Here is a 15,272-nt window from a genome sequence, read left to right on the forward strand (position 1 = left end):
GCAGGCTCTTGTCATTCTCTTTATTACCAACGAACAGCCTGCCTCCTCTGCCCGGCTGCCATTCTCACAACCCACTTCTCCTGTTTGGACCGGCTTAATTGAGAGCCGTGTGGCAGCCACTAGTGGGGCGCTGGGGCACAGCATGCTTAGATTGCAAATTTTGTCTCCCGGCTTTAATCCTGACTTCATTGCCTCCTCTCCCGACAGGAGCTGGTTCATTGTGGGGTTTTAACCTGGGCACCCCTGTAGCTTCTTCCAGGCTGTTCTGACAGAGGCCCTTTGGAATCTGGCCTTGAATTGTCCTCCTGGGGACAGTCAGGGCTTCCTGCGTCCTTCAAGCCTTTGGGACTAAGAGATGACCAGTGAGTCACCTTAGAGAAGATTGCTAGAGAGGCAGAACAGGGCAAGTAGTAGGGCATGTGGATGAATCAATATCGCACTGATTTAACAAAGGGCCATCTAGAAAACCATCTAGAAATCGCTAGGAGGGGGACCTTGTCTATCTCGTTCAGCACCAATTCCCAGCTAAGGTGGCATGGTGGCAATGGCGGTGAGAGGTGTTGTGTTGAGTAAACTTGACAGTTCTGTAAGGGACACCAGCCTTAGACTGGCCTTCCAGCGTCCTCTCCAGGTACAGTATGACTCTCCCAGGCTGTTGTTCTTAAGGACCCTGTACAAAATTCTGGTAGAGCCTCTTGGCGGCTCCCGGAGAAGCGGGCACAAACACCGGTTTTACTGCCAAGCTTTCCTTACATAGATTCCCAAGTTGGTCTTCCCACTGCCGGCGCTCTGGGCTTCTGGAGGCGGCGCATTCGGCAGCCAGACACACAGCGAGGCTGTCATCCATCCTCTCCGACGTTCCTTTCACTTCCAGGCCTGCCGGCTTCCCACCCGGTGGCGGGTCGGGCACGTGCCAATACCCGCGCCCCCTCCTGGGCAGTCGGGGATGCTCTGCGCGCTGCGGGCTGCCCAAGAAGGGAAATCCCAGGGGAAGTCATTGTTGTCATGTTCCCTGTTGTCGTCATAGTCCGAGGCGTGCCTACGAGCCGGTTCCCCATTCTGGAGCTCGCCCTGGCCTCTGGGGGCGAGGCTAACACACGGTCTCTGGAATGCAGTATGGCTCTCCAGCACCCCCCAGCCCGAGCGCAATTGGAATCAGGGGAACCCCGGGGCAAGCAGCGAGTTTAGAAAACCGACGGCGCTGGGCAAGACGAGCTCGAGACGCTGGCTTAGCTGAGCAGGGACTTGATTTCCACCTTGGCTCTGACGTGGGCCAGCAAGGTGACCTTGGCCCATGGCTTCCCCTCTGTTTGTCCTCTTGAGACTCAGCCCAAGAGCTGAGGCCCTCAAGACAGTAGGGGAGAGCGGGAGGAAAGTGCCCTCGTTGGTTCAGGCGCGGGTGCAGAGGGAAAGCCGACAGTGGCCTTAGGCGCGCGTGGGCAGAGGCCCGCACCGATGGCCTGCAGACCCCGGGTTTTCTGCTCCACTTCTCTGCTCACTGCCATCCGTTTGCACAAGCCGCCCGGCAAACCTGGCGCGAGCCTAGCCGCACTCTTCCCCCGCCGGAACAGCCAGCCCGCTGCCCGGTTTGCCTAATCCGTTTTAAGCCTCACCTCCTCCGCGAAGCCTCCCGGCTTAACCCCATCACTTCCAAACACTGGCGAGCTCACCGTTTCTTTCACTTTTTCATTTTTGTTTGGTTTGGTTTGCCTTTTGGAAATGCACACACGATCTCATTGTTTGTGAGAACCATGTTGAGGGCAGGTGTCAATCCCCAGGACCTTGCGTTCAGAAGGCTCCGTGTGTTCCAAAAGATGCGGTTGGTGGGTTTATTGCCTGGGCTCACTACCCGCCACCTCCAGCGCTCTTTCCACGGCTGCTCTCTCCTTCTCCTCCGGACCCTCGTCTTCGCAGACTCACGGCTGAGAATGTACAGCTCAGTTCCCCTCCCCTTTTCATTCCACAGTGGCGGCAGGTGCAAGGAGTATGGAGCATTGAACATTTGAAGTTTCGACTCCAGCCTTGGCCGCCGAGGGATGTAAGTCACTCCTTTCTCTGGGCTTTCGCCTTCCCCCAGATGAGCACACCAGACTGTGTTACAGTAAGTAGGCAAGGAAGGAGTCACGTGCTGACAGGCTGAACAAGCAGCCTCCCTCTATAAACAGTGGCTGGTGACCCTGGAGAGGTGACCGTGCACCTCCTGCCGCCCCAACCTCTCTGTGAGAGGAATTCAATTTCTAGTCCTGATCCAGGTGGGGAGAAGGATGAGGCATTTGTTCCAGGTCACACGACGCTTCCAGGACTTAGTTTACTCATCTGGAAAGTGGAGATAATGTATGGATTGAAAGACAGCAGAAAGGGTTTTATTACCCAAGATCTCTGTATAAAAATAAATGGTAATTAGCGGTACCGTGCTTGGCAGCAGATTTTGCTCATGAATTCCTATTCCAGAGCCTCCACAGTGGGATTTCTGGCTGGAGTCCTTAGAGTTGTTTGGGAATGTGTCACTGCTCACCCCAGATTCTCTCTGTTTCTCTCCGGATCAATTTGGCACCTGTTTCTGCCTCCGCGTGGGGGCCAGAGCCACAAAGTGATTGGGTGGTGGGACGACGCCCCTAAGCCCTCAAGCATAGGGCAGTGTCTCTTCCAAAAGTTTGGTGCCAGAGGGGTCCCTAGGTGAGAAGAGCCGGACTAGGAACTGGTGGGCGGGACTGTGCAGATGGAGCGCTTGCAAGAACCCCAGTGCCAGGGTACGGTGGTGGCTATTCCACCCCACCCCACGATTTGGCGCGCAAAGGAGGGGGGGGGGATTGGGGCTTTGGATTTAGGGGCGTGTCCCGGAGGCGGGCCTTAAGTGTGGGAGAGAGAAAGAGAGGGACTCCGGAGCCTGGAGGCGGGGTTTGGGGGAGCTCGCCCCACGTGGGGCGGGGCTCCCGCTGCCGCGGGCTCTGCAGTTCGGACTCAGAGCGCCACAGTCGCCGCAGTTCCCTCCACTCTGGTGGCCCCACGGTCCTGCGGGGAGTCCGGGCGGTCCTCGGGCCGCTCGGATTTGGCGCAAGGCCAGCCACGCCTCTCCCGTTCCTTGTGGCCTAGACGGTCGCGGCTGTGGGGACATGGAGCCTTCTCCCGCCACCCGAGGCTCGGAGACCACCCGCCTCGTGAGTCCCCGAGACCGCAGCAGCGCCGGCGGCGGCCTGCGATTGAAGAGGTAGGACAGACCTGGGCTGGCTGTCTCCCCGGGGTTGCCAGTCGCGTGCCACCGGTCCATTTCGTTGTTGTCTCCCTCGTCGCTGGCCCGGCCCGCCTCCCCAGCGCCCCACGGTACCCAGGCTTCGCGGCGCCGACCCTCCGGCCGAAGCCCGCCCCCTCCCCGCCTCGCCTCTGTCCGACACCCATTTTCTGGAGCAAGTCCCCTGCCGCGGTGCCCCAAGCCTTCCGACCCCTGCGCCTCCTCCGCCGCTCCGTCGGACCGAGCGGGCCAGGCACGGCGATGTCCGCATTGCCCCGTGAGCCTCGCCTCCGCACATCGGAAAGCCGGGCCCCGGTTCCTTCGCTCAGCACCCCAGGCTAGGGGCGCCCCATCCAGCCGCGGCCAGTGGTGGGCTCGGGCCCCGGGGATCGGCTCTGGCTCAGCGGGCGGCCGCGAGGAAGCGAGGGGGCGGCGAGGAAGGAGCAGGTGCGGGCTGGGCGGCGGGGGGTATTCCCGGCTCCGCACAGACGGGGCCGGGGGCGGCGAGGTGTGAAATGAGGCGCCAAGCGGCCGGGACAGCGGGCCGGGGGCGGCGGCAGAACCTCCCCCGCACCCTGCGGGCCGCCCGCTCCTGCCGCCCGCCGCCGGTTCCGTCTGCCCTGCCATCTCGAACGGCCACCGCGACAGGCCCTTCCTGGCCACCTCCGCTGGCCATTTTGTCTGGAAGCCGACCGTCCGTTTGTCTCTGGAATTTGACAGGGTCTCTGGCTTTTTCTGTTTTTTTCATCTCCCTCAATCTTTCTATTTCCCTCTCCGTTCTCTCCTTTTGTCTCTGTTGTGGTCTTCTGTGTGTTTCCAGTTCTTTCTTTGGGAGGGGGGCCTTAAACCTGAGTGGGTGGGGGAATGGGGGAACTGAACGGAAGGAAGGATTCTTCCTGCAGAGGACTGCAGTGGTGGGCAGCTGTGGGGCTCCAGCTGTGGCCCTGGCATTGCTCCCCGTACCCTTTTGACTTTGCATCAGCCTAGCTTACTTGCCCAAGGAATACTCTAGGCCTCATTGTTTCCCCCCACGCTATATCGTTTTGTTGTTGTTGGGGGTTTCAGAGAAGGCCAGGAAAGGAAACTGCCTCCAGCCCTGGACAAAAAAATGTCTCCTCACCTCCACACACCAGCAGAGAGGCCCCTTTAGTGCCCACTTGATGCCAAACAAAAGGAGGCAGCCTGTTGATGGGTGGCTACGCTGATGGCTGATGGCTGGTTGTGTTGTGTCTTAAAAGCCCAAGGAAGGTGTCTTGCTACAGCCTCCAAACTGCCCAGCATCTGTTTCCTCTCCAGACTGCATCTTCATCTCCTGGACCATTTTCATCCTCATATGACCATTAGTCACCAAATCCGGCAGCATTGTTCAAGGCTCTGTGTGTTTACCTGACCCTCCTCTGATGCTGTGCCGGGCAGAGCCTCCGGCCAGATCCATTCTAGACTCTTCTATGTCCTCTTTCCCGCACGCCACCACCAAGGTCATTTCAACATGAAGATATTTGCTCTGTCAGCCAGTGGGTTTCCTCTTTCCTTTCTTTGAGCCCCTTCCCTCAGCCCTTCACCTAGGACTGCACTTATATTCCAGGCTGCGTACCTTGTCGTTATAATCCTGCCTGTCAGGAACGTCTTCTAGGACTGTGGCTTCCTCTCAGGCCCTCCCCTGTGCCCCGAAGTGATTTGTTCAGACAACCCCCCCCCCCCCCCCAGCCTCTCCCTGGTGGAAGTCGCATCACATGCTTGTCTCCTACCAGACTGGGGCTCCTTGTGTTGGATACTGCTTGTCATACCTCATGGACCGAACAGGGATGGGCTCTGAAGCCACTGTCCTCTCCCTGTCTCTTCTGGGAACACCGGAACCATGCACACTCTTTCTCAGTCTGGGAAGGGGCTTTTCATTGAAGAAGGAAGCTTACCTTCCCACTCTTGGAGGAATTTTCTCTGTAACCGCTGGCTGCCCCCACCTCGGCCCACCCGAGCAGTGTTTTTCTCAGTCAGATGGCCGCTGCGGCCCCATCCCTGTCCCTGCAGGGATCTTAGTTTAGAGCCATCTTTCTCCCACAGGGATCCTTGTTACTCCTAAAGTTCAGAACTGTCTTCTGTGTTGAGCTCCTTTGTTTTGTTCTTTCCTTGCTTGGGTCCAGGAAGAACACTGGGCTAGAATAGGTCCAAACACAGTCCCTTTGAGTCCTACCTGTGGCATCCCTAGGTAAGGCCCCATCCCTATTGTCAAGGGATGTGCGGCATGCTGGGCTCCAGGTGACATGGGCTGGACTCTAAATCCATTTCCTCTGTCACTACCACCCCAGCTGTAGTAGGAAGGACCCCCTCCCCTGTGACAACCCTGCTGGTTCCCCTCGTATGTGTGCAAGGCTAACCTTCAACTCTTGAGCCTCCTGCCTCAGCTTCTGTGTGCTGGGACTGCAGACATGAGTCATCACGCCAGTTTCTACACCCTTTCAGAGGACCTCGCTTGCTTGTACCTCCTGTCTTGAAAGGAAGGGACATAGAGGGTTTAGGGACCAAGGCATCGGAGCAAGACTAAGAGAGCGATGCAGTGGGCGGGTTTGTGTGTACCATGTTCTCATACCGGCTTTCTTCCGTGTTTCTCCGGCGCTGTGACTGTCTGTCCACGTCCTCCCCGTTTTTCAATGTTTCCTCATGTGGTTCCTGTGGTCTCCGCACTAGAACTCATTTGCGAGCACCAGAATTCCTCCAGCAGCAGCATCTGCCTTCTGCTGTGTGCCCCCGTGTCTAGTCCACACTCGTTCATTCACCCAGGAAGAGTGGCTGTCCGTTTTGCATTCCTGGGGTGCCTCTCGTGGTGTAGAATTTTGGTCAGTATCCGTCCCAGCTCCGCCACCTGCCAGCTGTGTGGCCCCTCTCGCTTCTTCCCCTCCTGAGCATTAGTTTACATTCATTGTTAAAACATTAGACGTGGCCTGGTGCACGCCTTTAATCCCAGCATTCAGATTTAATCCCAGCAGGTGGATCTCTGTGAGTTTAAGGCCAGCTTGGTTTACAGAGCAAGTTCCAGGACAGGCTCCTTAGCTACTTGGAAACACTGGCTTGAAAAACCAAAACCAAACAAACACACAAAAAAATTAGACTTTACTTTCAGATATGGGATTCTATGGCCCTGTGTTTGGAAGGAGGAGGAGCCTGGGTTGAGTGTTCCTGTGAGCCCCCACATGCCCTGAAAGACTCAGGCGCGATTGGGTCTAGCAGAGGGACAGAGACGGCCCATTTGCTCAGCCTGTGAGTGACCAGGCCAGTCCTGTGGTCAGGCTCAAGGGTGACCATGTCGCCTGCCTCAGTCTCTTCACAGAGCCCTCAGAGCCCCTCCCTGAGGAGCCCAAGCTTGAGGGGATGGCCTTCCACCACTGCCATAAGGACCCCATGCCGCAGTCAGGCCTCTCTCCTGAGAGACTGCAGGCCCGGAGGCAGCTGTGTGCCGCCTGTGCTGTGTGCTTCATCTTCATGGCTGGGGAGGTGGTTGGTAAGTTGGGGACACCCCCAGTCCCATTTTCTGTACTTCCTAGGCCACTCTCCACCAAGAAGCCCAGGTTTCCTGGATGGAGAAACGGAAAGACAAGGGCTGGGAGGGACCGGGGAGGCAAGGCACCAAGGTGAACCAGCAGGGGCTTGGGGGCTGGACTGAACTGGCATTTTAAGAACCCTATTCTCTTTTTATGAAAATCAAATCTATTATTATGGAAAGACTAGAAAAATACCTCCAATAGATTGGGTGGTGCCACATGACCACTCCATTAATCCCAGCACTTGGGAGGCAGAGCCAGGCGCATCTCTGTGAGTTCCAGGACAGCCAGGGCTACAGAAAGAAACCCTGCCTCAAAAAACAAAACAATAAAATAAAAAAATACTTGTAATTTTATCACCCGAAAAAGCCCGGTCTCTTTTGGTGCCCCCTTTCTATCCCATTTATGAGTACACATGCTGCGTACTTCCTGGGATTCCAGCTCTGCCTTTCCTTTGCAGGTGGGTATTTGGCACACAGCTTGGCTATTATGACCGATGCCGCTCACTTGCTGGCAGACGTAGGCAGCATGATGGGCAGCCTCTTCTCCCTCTGGCTCTCCACTCGGCCAGCCACCCGAACCATGACCTTTGGCTGGCACCGCTCAGGTAAAGCCGTGCATGACTCGGTGCCCAGCCTCCCCGCCAGTCCTGCCGGGCCTTAGGGCCCTGACCTGACAGCTTGTCTTCCCCTGCAGAGACTCTGGGGGCTTTGGCCTCTGTGGTCTCCCTCTGGATGGTCACTGGCATCCTGCTGTACCTGGCCTTCATCCGCCTGCTGCATAGTGACTACCACATCGAGGGGGGTGCCATGCTGCTGACCGCCAGCATTGCTGTCTGTGCCAACATGCTGTACGTCCCGGTGTGGAGTGGGCGCCAGGTGGGGTCCAGGGTGAGAGAGAGGGTCTTCTTCCAGGATGGTAACACACACACATGCGCGCACACACAGACACACACACACAGCTTCATTGTCTTCTTTGGGTAAAAAGGAGTGGGAAAGAGATACTCAGCCAGGAGGTATTTGTTGAGGGCTTACTGGATACTAGCCCTGCTTTATCAATATGATCTCATTTGAGTCTATCAATCCATGAGCACTGGTTTCCCTCCTAGTAAAAGATACTGCGGGGGAGGAGGGGGGCAATAGACTATTTAAATAGAATAGGCAGGGCCAGGACCTGGATCCACATCTCTGGCCCCAGGTCCAGTATCTTTTGCCCCCGACAGTGTAATTTTTCTGTTAGGTGGTGTTATCTTTCTGGGATGGGAAACAGGTGGAGGTGGGCACTACGGGGAGACGAAGAACAGGCCATCGGCTGAACCTTTCTCCTTCTCCTTCAGAATGGCCTTTGTGCTGCACCAGGCCGGGCCCCCCCACAGCCATGGATCTAGGGGCACAGAGTATGCACCGCTGGAGGAGGGGCACGGATACCCCCTGGAAAACACCAGTGTCCGGGCTGCCTTTGTGCATGTGCTGGGAGATCTCCTCCAGAGCCTCGGGGTACTGGCCGCCTCCGTCCTCATCTACTTCAAGGTACCGCTGTGGAGGGCGCCTCAGCCTCCCTTCCCTGTTCTGTGTCCACTTCCCTCTCCTGGTACCCTCTGCCGTCTTCATTGAGCTTCCAGCTTCCCAGGGTGTCTCCTTCCCCCTCTGTGAGAGTCTCAGGATGCCTTTGGGTTCTGTTTGCCAAGATGACCCTAGAGCCTCCTCTAAGAGACATCACTTTCTCTGCAGCCTCAGTACAAGGTGGCTGACCCCATCAGCACGTTCCTCTTCTCTATCTGTGCCCTTGGATCCACAGCCCCTACCCTTCGAGACGTTCTGCGCATCCTCATGGAAGGTGAATTTAATACTGACACCCCCACCTGGGGCTCCCTCAGCTCCTGCCCCGGGGCTCCCTCAGCTCCCACTTGGGGCTCCCTCAGCTCCCGCCTGGGGCTCCCTCAGCTCCCACCCTGGGTCTCCATCAACTGTGGCCTTGGTTGCAGGAGCCCCTCGCAGTGTGGGTTTTGAACCTGTAAGGGACACACTGCTGTCAGTGCCAGGAGTCCGAGCAACGCATGACCTCCACCTGTGGGCTCTGACGCTGACTTACCATGTTGCCTCTGCACACCTGGCTATTGGTGAGTCAACGCTAATCCAGTCAGTGCCGTCTCAGAGCTAGCCCCTCTGTCCACCTGTGGCAATAGCTTGGCATATCGAGGCATTGTTTGTTTGTTTGAGACTGAATCTCACTATGTAGCCGAGGGTATCCCTGAGATCCTCTGCTTCAGCCTCCCTGAAATACCTTGGATGTTTTTGTTTTTTTGATCTCTTTTGGTCTCTCTGACATGTATTTGTGTGCATACTCATACACACACATACTCTAGAGACAAGGAGGCCTGGGTACTTGCAATACCATCTCTGAAGCAGCATGGGGACCTGGTACCTTTAAAACGTTACCGGTAGCTTCAGGATGTAGTTGGGTGACTGTGGTAGCTCCCCTCAGTAGGGGATCACATTGCTATTTAAAGTGGTAATTATGAAGCCTGTATGGCAACTAGGGAAAGTGTTTGTGGTATAATGCTTGAGGAAGAAAGAAGCGGAATATAAATTATATCTACATTATGATTCAACTATTAAAATACATATACAGTGACTCATGAGCTGACAAAGGGTTTTTGAGTCTCTCCCAGATGCAAGAAGCAATCAGAGGCATGCAATTTGGATGCCAAAAATATCATAACTTGTGGGATGTTGGATGGTAACTTGAGAGGGACAGTGGGGCAGAATACTTAACATCTGGCTTGCCCTGAAAAGACGGTGGTGTGGCTGCCGAACTATCCAGCTGTGTATTGATGCTCACAGGCAGGAAGCAGTCGGTAACTGGGCACAGTTTAATGCGTCAGCGTGGCCCATTGCAGTGAGTCTCACGTTTTCTTTACAATTTTTACGCCGTTCATATAATGCGGTGATGCAGAAGGAAGATCAAGAGGCCTATTCAGTCCTCTGGGGCTGTGCTGTGCTGTGCTTGGGCCCCCTTCCCTCCTTATCACAGCCCCTGGCTGTGCCCGACTCCCCAAGGACTGAGCTGCCTCTTATCGCCCTCCCACAGACTCCACGGCTGACCCTGAAGCTGTCCTGGCTGAGGCCTCGTCGCGGCTCTATTCCCGGTTTGGGTTCTCCAGCTGCACCCTGCAGGTGGAGCGGTACCAGCCTGAGATGGCCCAGTGTCTACGCTGCCGGGAGCCCCAAGCCTGAGCCTCAGCCCCACCCCCACCCCACTGCCAGGCCCAGGCTCAGCCCTGGACTCTCAGCACCTGCCTCCCCACCACAGAAGGGACCATCCTCTCTCCATTTTCCACCTGCCAGACGCTCCAGCCCCTGCCCCCGGTGGTCAAGACCAAAGTGTGCATGTGGGGAAGAGGGAGGAGGGAGGATCAGACTGAACTACTGTAAGCAGTTTAGGGGTGTGGGGTGTGTGGAAGCCCCACCATTCGTGTTCCACGTGGCCTGGAGAGTCATGCTTGCCCTTTTTGTGCAATTCATGTGTCCTTGTGGCAGGCTGGCTGATACCTGGGCGCATCTGCCTGTCTGTGTGCTGTTCGTGTGCCTATGCCTGGGGAGGCCATAGGGGCCCCCTCCCCACGTGATCCTTGCTCTGTCTATGCAGGGGCCCCAATGCCTGCACTTTGGTTTGTGTGCCCTGTGGTTTTGTCTGTTGTGTGTGTGTGTTCTTTGGTGCTGTGGCCTGTGTGTCTTTGTGGCTGTGCTGGTCTCTGTTGAGTCTGCTCTACCTGTGTGTCCATTTAGGGATCTGTCTGTCCATCCCTCTGTTGGTGCTGTATCCTCAGCTTTCTCCTCGGGAGAGGGAGGACTCTGATGCAGCCCCACCAATAAACTCGTATCTAACTGCATTTCTGTGCTCGTGACTCCTCGGACGTGGACTCCCTCCTGGCCTCTCACAGTCGGTGACCTTCTGTCCCCAGTAAATTCAGACGGAGGCTGAAAGCTTTCCCAGCCCAGGCTCTTGACTAAGAAGAGTCCCTTTGTGGGCAGAGCAGGGCTGCAGGTGCCATCCTGGAGAGCCCTTCTCACTGGAACCCTCCAGCAGGCCAAGCCACGCTCCTGTTAGTGGGAAACTGGAACACTGTGGGGAAAGAGGCTGTGGGCTTGGTCCTTGTGCTGTGTCAGCAGGGGTGGGAAAGGCAGCGAGCCCTGCGTGCAGGTGCGGGCTGTGTGTAAGCACCAGCGTCATCGCCACGCTCGCTCTTCTGTCTTTTTTTTTTTTTTTTTTTTTTTTTTTTTTTTTTTGAGATAGGGTTTCTCTGTGGCTTTGGAGCCTGTCCTGGAACTAGCTCTATAGACCAGGCTGGTCTCGAACTCACAGAGATCCGCCTACCTCTGCCTCCCGAGTGCTGGGATTAAAGGCATGCGCCACCATCGCCCAGCTTCGCTCTTCTGTCTTAAAAACTATATATTTCAAAGACTCACAAATCCTTCTCTGTCTCTCTCTCTCTTTTTTTTTTTTTCAAAACAGGATTTCTCTGTGTAGCCGTGGCTGTCCCAGAACTCACTCTATAGACCAGGCTAGCCTTGAACTCAGAGATCCACCTGCCTCTGCCTCTTAAGTGCTAGAATTAAAAGTGTGCACTACCTGTCCCATTTTTTAAACAGTCTCATGCAGCCCAGGCTGGTCTTGAACTCACTGTGTAGCCAAGGGTAACCTTAAACAGAGTACTAGGATTGCAAGCATGGGCTACTTCAGATATTGTGAGGGGCATGTTAGGGATCTAAACCAGGCCTCCATGTGTGTGAGGCAAGAACTCTAACATCTGAGCTGCAGCATGCACGTGCGCACACACACACACAGAGGCTCTCAACTTGTGTTACTAACCTTGAACTCTTAATCCTGCCTTTGCTTCCCAAGTGCTAGGATAATAGTCTTGAGCCACCATATCCTGCTAGCTCTTAAAAAAGCAAACTCTATATACTTTGGTTTTAGACCCATGCTTTGGAGTAGCAGGAGTTAATTGGCCCTTCCTCCCTTCCTCCCTGGGTTGATAGAGTTTCAGCCCAAAGCCCAGTCCCTGGTCATTTTCGTTGGCCCATTCATGTTTCTCCCCATAATGAGCCTTTCTCGCCATAATGGAAATACTTTACCCTAAAGTTTTTTTTTCTTATGAAAGCAATATATCTTTATTGGGGTTCAACAAAGGGGAAGTGTTTTCTGTGCTTCCAGGAGTAACTGCTACTCAACCCCCCTTGTGTACATACCAGTATCTATATAATAAGGAAAATATAACCTCTTTATAGGAGCCATGGCATCAGCTGCTTTGACGTGTGTCCTGGGCACATTTTCCTGCAGCAACACACGGGTTTCATGACATTTTTCAAGATGAGGCTTTTGGACATGTTGACAGTAGACTTCCTCACTGACATCAGCTGGGAGCCTGGCCCCATTGGGCACTGAGCGGATGGCAGCAGTGGCTGGCTTGGGACCAGAGCTGGGGTGAAGGGCTGGGGTCCACCCACTCAGGCCCGCTGCAGGGACTACCCCAGCTGCTCTCCACGCTTTGCTAGCTCCTGACACTTTCTCATTTTCCGTCTCATTGATTGCAGGCCCCAAGTGACAGGATGGGGGCGGGGATGATGGGGAAATGGAGAGGAATGGAGAGTAGGGAAGAGGTTGAAATGATCACCCTCTGGACAGCTTTAATCTGCTGACGCCTGAGATGGGAGAGGGATTCAGAGAGGGAGCCAAATGCTCAGGACGCGAAGAGACCATGTACCCAGGCTGGCTAGCAGCCGGCACTCCACAGGCAAGTCTGAAAGGACTTGCTGGGGCAGGAGCACAGCCTCACCTCCTGTCCCACTCACCCCAGACTGGTGAAGCACTGGCACTCCACTCCAGCCACCTGCTACCCTGGTGCTTGCAGACTTGGGGCTCTGGGGCCAGTTCTGCTGTCACCTTCTGCAAATTTTGGTGACTTCCTGCATGCCAGCTTTCCCAGCGATGACATAAGGATTCCCGGACACTGAGTTTGAGCATGCCTGGTATACATACAAAAAGGTTCATAGCTTTGGGGTAAAAGCCAGGAAACAGGATTAAAGTGACCTGGCACCTGGCAGAGACAGGAGGACTAAAGTCAGTAGCAGTATTTGCATGCTACAGATAGGAAAACTGAGACTGAGCTGGTCACACAACTCAGTGGCTTTCAGAGCTAAGATTTAAACTTAGCTTTGACTGCCTGGAGCCTGGAACCTATTTCCTCTGCCTCTCTATTCTCCTTCAGTCACCAGCTCTGTCATGGATAGAGACTCCAAGAAGCCAGTTTCCAGAGCATTCTCAGCACTCAGGAGGCAGAAGCAGGCAGATTGAGGCCAGCTTAGTCTACAGAGAGTTCCAGGATAGCCAGGGCTGCACAGAGGAATCTTGTCTTAAAAAACAAACAAATAAATAAAACCCCAAAACAACAACAAAACCCAGGGCATTCATTCCCCACCATCCATTGGCACTCGCTCCCAAGGGAGCCTAGGAAACCCTTATCTGCAGAGCACCGGCCATTGCCCCTTCCTATTATCCCCAGTCCACTTGCTTATCTAGAAGTCCCTTCCCCCAGATACAGGTCTCTGCTGATAAAATACACAAAGGCGGTGAGGCGAGGGAGCTAAAATAGGAGTGATTGGGAGAGACTAGAGAGAACACAGGCGAGAGGAGGACCCAGTCTGTCTATCAGCATCTTGGCATCCCTAGGCAGCTGAATGACTGGGGTAGGGGGGGGGGGCTGCCAGCCAGAGAGGGGCCCGAAGAATGGAACCTAGCAAGGATGACGGGGACAGGCTGGGGGCTGGGCTTGTCTTGTGAAAGTGCGGCTGAAGTCTTCAAAAGAAAGGCTGGAGACCAAGGGAGGCTGAGGCTGGGGGACCTAAGAGGCTTGTGTTTCACAGGTCGGGCCTGAAACACCAGTGCAGAAAGAGTTCCCGCCCTTCTCATTGGGAAGTCAAAAGCCTAAGTGTACCAGTATGAGAGCCACAGGCTAAGGCTCAGCAGGGCGGGATGGTCTGTCAGGCTCAAGAGGAAGCACAGGATGGTCTGCTCATAAAGCCCTTATCCACCCCCAGCCCCTCTCCCGAGCTTCACTACAGACCAGTCTGAAGGGGGCATGGCGAGCTGTCACGCAGGAGCCAGACAGTCGGGGGAGCAGCGCCCCCGCGCGGCTGGTGCTATGAAAGCAGCCGGGCTGCCAGAGTTGAAAGGAATCTCAGGGCGGAGTGGGATGGGAAAACCCAATGCTGCTGTTCCTGTTCCTGGCAGGTCCTCTTACCTCTCCCTTCATTCTCAACTCTTCAGCCTCCCTTCACCCAGTTCCCTCCACCCAGTTCGGCAGGCCTTACTGTCTCTGACCTGAGCCCCAAGTCCGCTCCATCAGCACCATTTTCCAAGGGGTGCTGACAACACGCAGGCCCGGCTCGGGCAAAGCCTGAGACTACAGATGCAGCCGTGGGCACCCAAGATCCCACAAACTGCATCCTGTTGACCAGAGGAGAGTTAGTGTGTGGGAAGTGATGGGGAGGGGGGGTTGGGGTACAGCCGAGGGCTCCGGTGAAACTCTGGGTCAGTCTCATGCAGCGGCCAGGCTGGGAACTTTCCCGCCAAGGGACCTCACCCAAACAGTCCCAACACTCAGTCCCGTTCTGTTTCCTTAAGCCCAACAATTAGGCGCCAAGTTAAAAAAGAACTGTGGCCAAAAACACAGGGAGAAGCAAAAGGGTTCAAACCCAGGGAAGAAAGCACAGTGAAACTTCCCCAAGCCAGCAACTTCAGAGCCCACAGCAGCAAATTCATTCTCCCGTGACCCTGCAGTGCTTGAAGATCGCCCTGCTTCCTCCCCCTCCACCTACTTCCTGGACCACTCAAGACTTCTGGGAGGTGCTGGTGGGGAGGCTGCCCTGGGTGGCTGAGTCCCTGAAGGAAGCTCCCAGTCTGGCTCCTAGCACACAGCTCGGGACTGCAGGTGAAGGAATGGTTAGGAGCCATTGGCCCATTCCCAGCTGTCCGGACAAACTCAGCCAATCAGTGTCCCTTTTGTCCCCATCTCCCACCGCTGGGCCAATAAGCCACCTTGTTACTTGCTGACCACACCCCAACCACCCCACTCTCTGGGAGGCCCCTCCTTGGTGGGTAACATTCCTTTCCTTAGGCCTATTCTGAACCCTGCTTCCCCTTGACACCGGTCTAGTGACTAATAAGTCTCTTTGGGTTTTACTGTCGTTCTCTCAGCCATCCCTAGGCAATCTGAGGTTGCGGTTCCTGTACTTCTTTTATCTTGGTCTTTCTGCAGTTGATGTAACCAGGTGAGGCTTTGTACCCACCTTCCCACCATAAAACAGGGACTGGCAATAGGTCAGCCCTCACTTCTGGCCTATACCAGGATCTGATGCCACCTCCCATCCAGCCACACTGGTGCCACGTTGTGCAAGGCTTTCTTCTCAGTTCTTTTCCCACTCTTTAAGATTCAGACTTTAGCT

At 55.3% G+C, this 15,272-nt stretch overlaps 1 protein-coding gene across 1 annotated transcript; it reads left to right on the top strand.

The window, feature by feature from the left end:
* Window positions 1–2,894: 2,894 nt before the first annotated feature.
* Window positions 2,895–10,643, top strand: LOC121432795 (zinc transporter 3). Its single transcript, XM_041630939.1, has 8 exons — window positions 2,895–3,208; window positions 6,544–6,725; window positions 7,226–7,372; window positions 7,462–7,615; window positions 8,102–8,294; window positions 8,496–8,601; window positions 8,750–8,884; window positions 9,856–10,643. The coding sequence occupies exons 1-8, from the start codon at window positions 3,114–3,116 to the stop codon at window positions 9,999–10,001; spliced, it is 1,158 nt and encodes a 385-aa protein (XP_041486873.1). The 5' UTR covers window positions 2,895–3,113; the 3' UTR covers window positions 10,002–10,643.
* The last annotated feature ends 4,629 nt before the right edge of the window (window positions 10,644–15,272 follow it).

The sequence above is a fragment of the Microtus oregoni genome, unplaced genomic scaffold (assembly GCF_018167655.1).
Source record: "Microtus oregoni isolate MIOR12 unplaced genomic scaffold, Mior012 000036F_ref0000092, whole genome shotgun sequence".
Taxonomy (NCBI): domain Eukaryota; kingdom Metazoa; phylum Chordata; class Mammalia; order Rodentia; family Cricetidae; genus Microtus; species Microtus oregoni.